Here is a 1,477-nt window from a genome sequence, read left to right as displayed (position 1 = left end):
ACTATTGGATGCAAGGGAGCCTAAAGAGAAATTGAAGCAAGCACTACATAGTGGCAAAGTCAGACTATAAGGATGGTGACACTGCCGTGAAGTGATTTGACTCAAGGGCCCTCCTTGAGTGAAGCGCAAGGGGTACGGATTGTATTCAATTACTATAGAGCCATGCATTCACTGGAAGGAAATGGCTGTCTCGAACTATTTAAATACACCTCAATCTTCCAAAGTTTCATGGCTTCCTTTTCTTTCTCCTCAACAACTCCAGCCCCGACATCTTTGCCTTCCGCACACGCACATACACCCCCAAGCACCTTTTCACTCAGCTCGACCCAAACCACCCCAACAAACCAAATTAAAATGGCTGGCAAGATGGCTAACTTCTTTCCTCTTCTCCTGTTGATCCTTCCCTTCTGGTTTGCCTCGGTTGCTGCTCTTCCTCGCATGTCTCTTCTGAGCCGTGATGGTGATGCCTCGCCCCTTGGTGGAACGGACAATAAAACGGATATCGGTTACTGTGGCGAAAGCACCACCGCGACCTTCAAGACTGGTAATTCATTTTCCCTTCGACCACATCCTGTCTTCTAGTTGCTAAAAAGCCTCTCCAGAGGGCGACCCAGAGAGCGGTTCCGGTTTCTACATTACCAACCAAGACACTTCTGGTGAGAACTTCTTTCTTGTCGAGAACAGTCGAGATACCCACCCCTGGAAGTATCTCCATGTAAGTAGTTGTCCTTTCCCACTTCAATGCTACGGCGTGACACTGGCAGACTTGCGTACTAACACGTGCTCCAAGGTCCCCTCCGGCGCCCGTCGGTTTGTTCAGGTCTGCGACACTTGGCAGGGACGAATCATGCGCGGCACCCCCCAGGTCAACACGGATGGCAATGTCCACAACCTGGGTACTTGGATCGAGTCGAGCGTTGTCAACGGCGTGATGAGCGGCGACATCTCCTTCCTGCAGGGCTGTGACGGAGGCGCCAAGCTGGGCTCCAACGACGGCCGCGGTATCACCAAGAGCTGCATGGTCGACATGCTCAGCGGCGCGCCCTCGAATGCCCTGGAGAACAAGGGAACCGGCACGCCTGCCCTGAAGCGTGTCACCGGCGACGGGTTCAGCCAGGCGGCCAAGGACTGGGATCTCTCCAAGTGCGACGCGAGCCAGGTCTTCTTGTTGGAGGATAACCGGAACCCGATCATTGACTCCACCAATGGTCGCTTCGAGGTCACCTTCTACAAGGGGAAGGCATAGAGAAGTATCGGAGGTTGTAAGGTATTCTGAGAACCAGAGCAAAGAAACAGGGCTGTGAGCCTTTGGGCGCGAAAGGTGCCATATGATAGACATCCATAGTAACACGATCGCCTCTCCTCTAATTACCCAAACACAATTTGTTTTTACCAATTCCGCCTTTGACTCTGTAAAGCGATACAAAGTGCCAAGGCATGAGGTGAACTATGCTTTGCCACTTTGTTGGTCAACTGT

At 52.1% G+C, this 1,477-nt stretch overlaps 1 protein-coding gene across 1 annotated transcript; it reads left to right on the top strand.

The window, feature by feature from the left end:
- Positions 1-366: 366 nt before the first annotated feature.
- Positions 367-1,246, top strand: PG985_011711 (uncharacterized protein; the record flags this gene model as incomplete). The annotated part of the gene is made up of 3 exons (XM_066831478.1): positions 367-544; positions 594-715; positions 791-1,246. 3 exons carry the CDS (start codon positions 367-369, stop codon positions 1,244-1,246), a joined length of 756 nt encoding a protein of 251 aa, XP_066679528.1.
- Positions 1,247-1,477: the final 231 nt, after the last annotated feature.

The sequence above is a fragment of the Apiospora marii genome, assembly GCF_038362585.1.
Source record: "Apiospora marii strain CBS 49790 chromosome Unknown utg000009l_segment0_segment0, whole genome shotgun sequence".
NCBI classification, from domain to species: domain Eukaryota; kingdom Fungi; phylum Ascomycota; class Sordariomycetes; order Amphisphaeriales; family Apiosporaceae; genus Apiospora; species Apiospora marii.
Note: the sequence above shows the minus strand (reverse complement) of the source record. Positions and strands in the feature narration are given on the sequence as shown.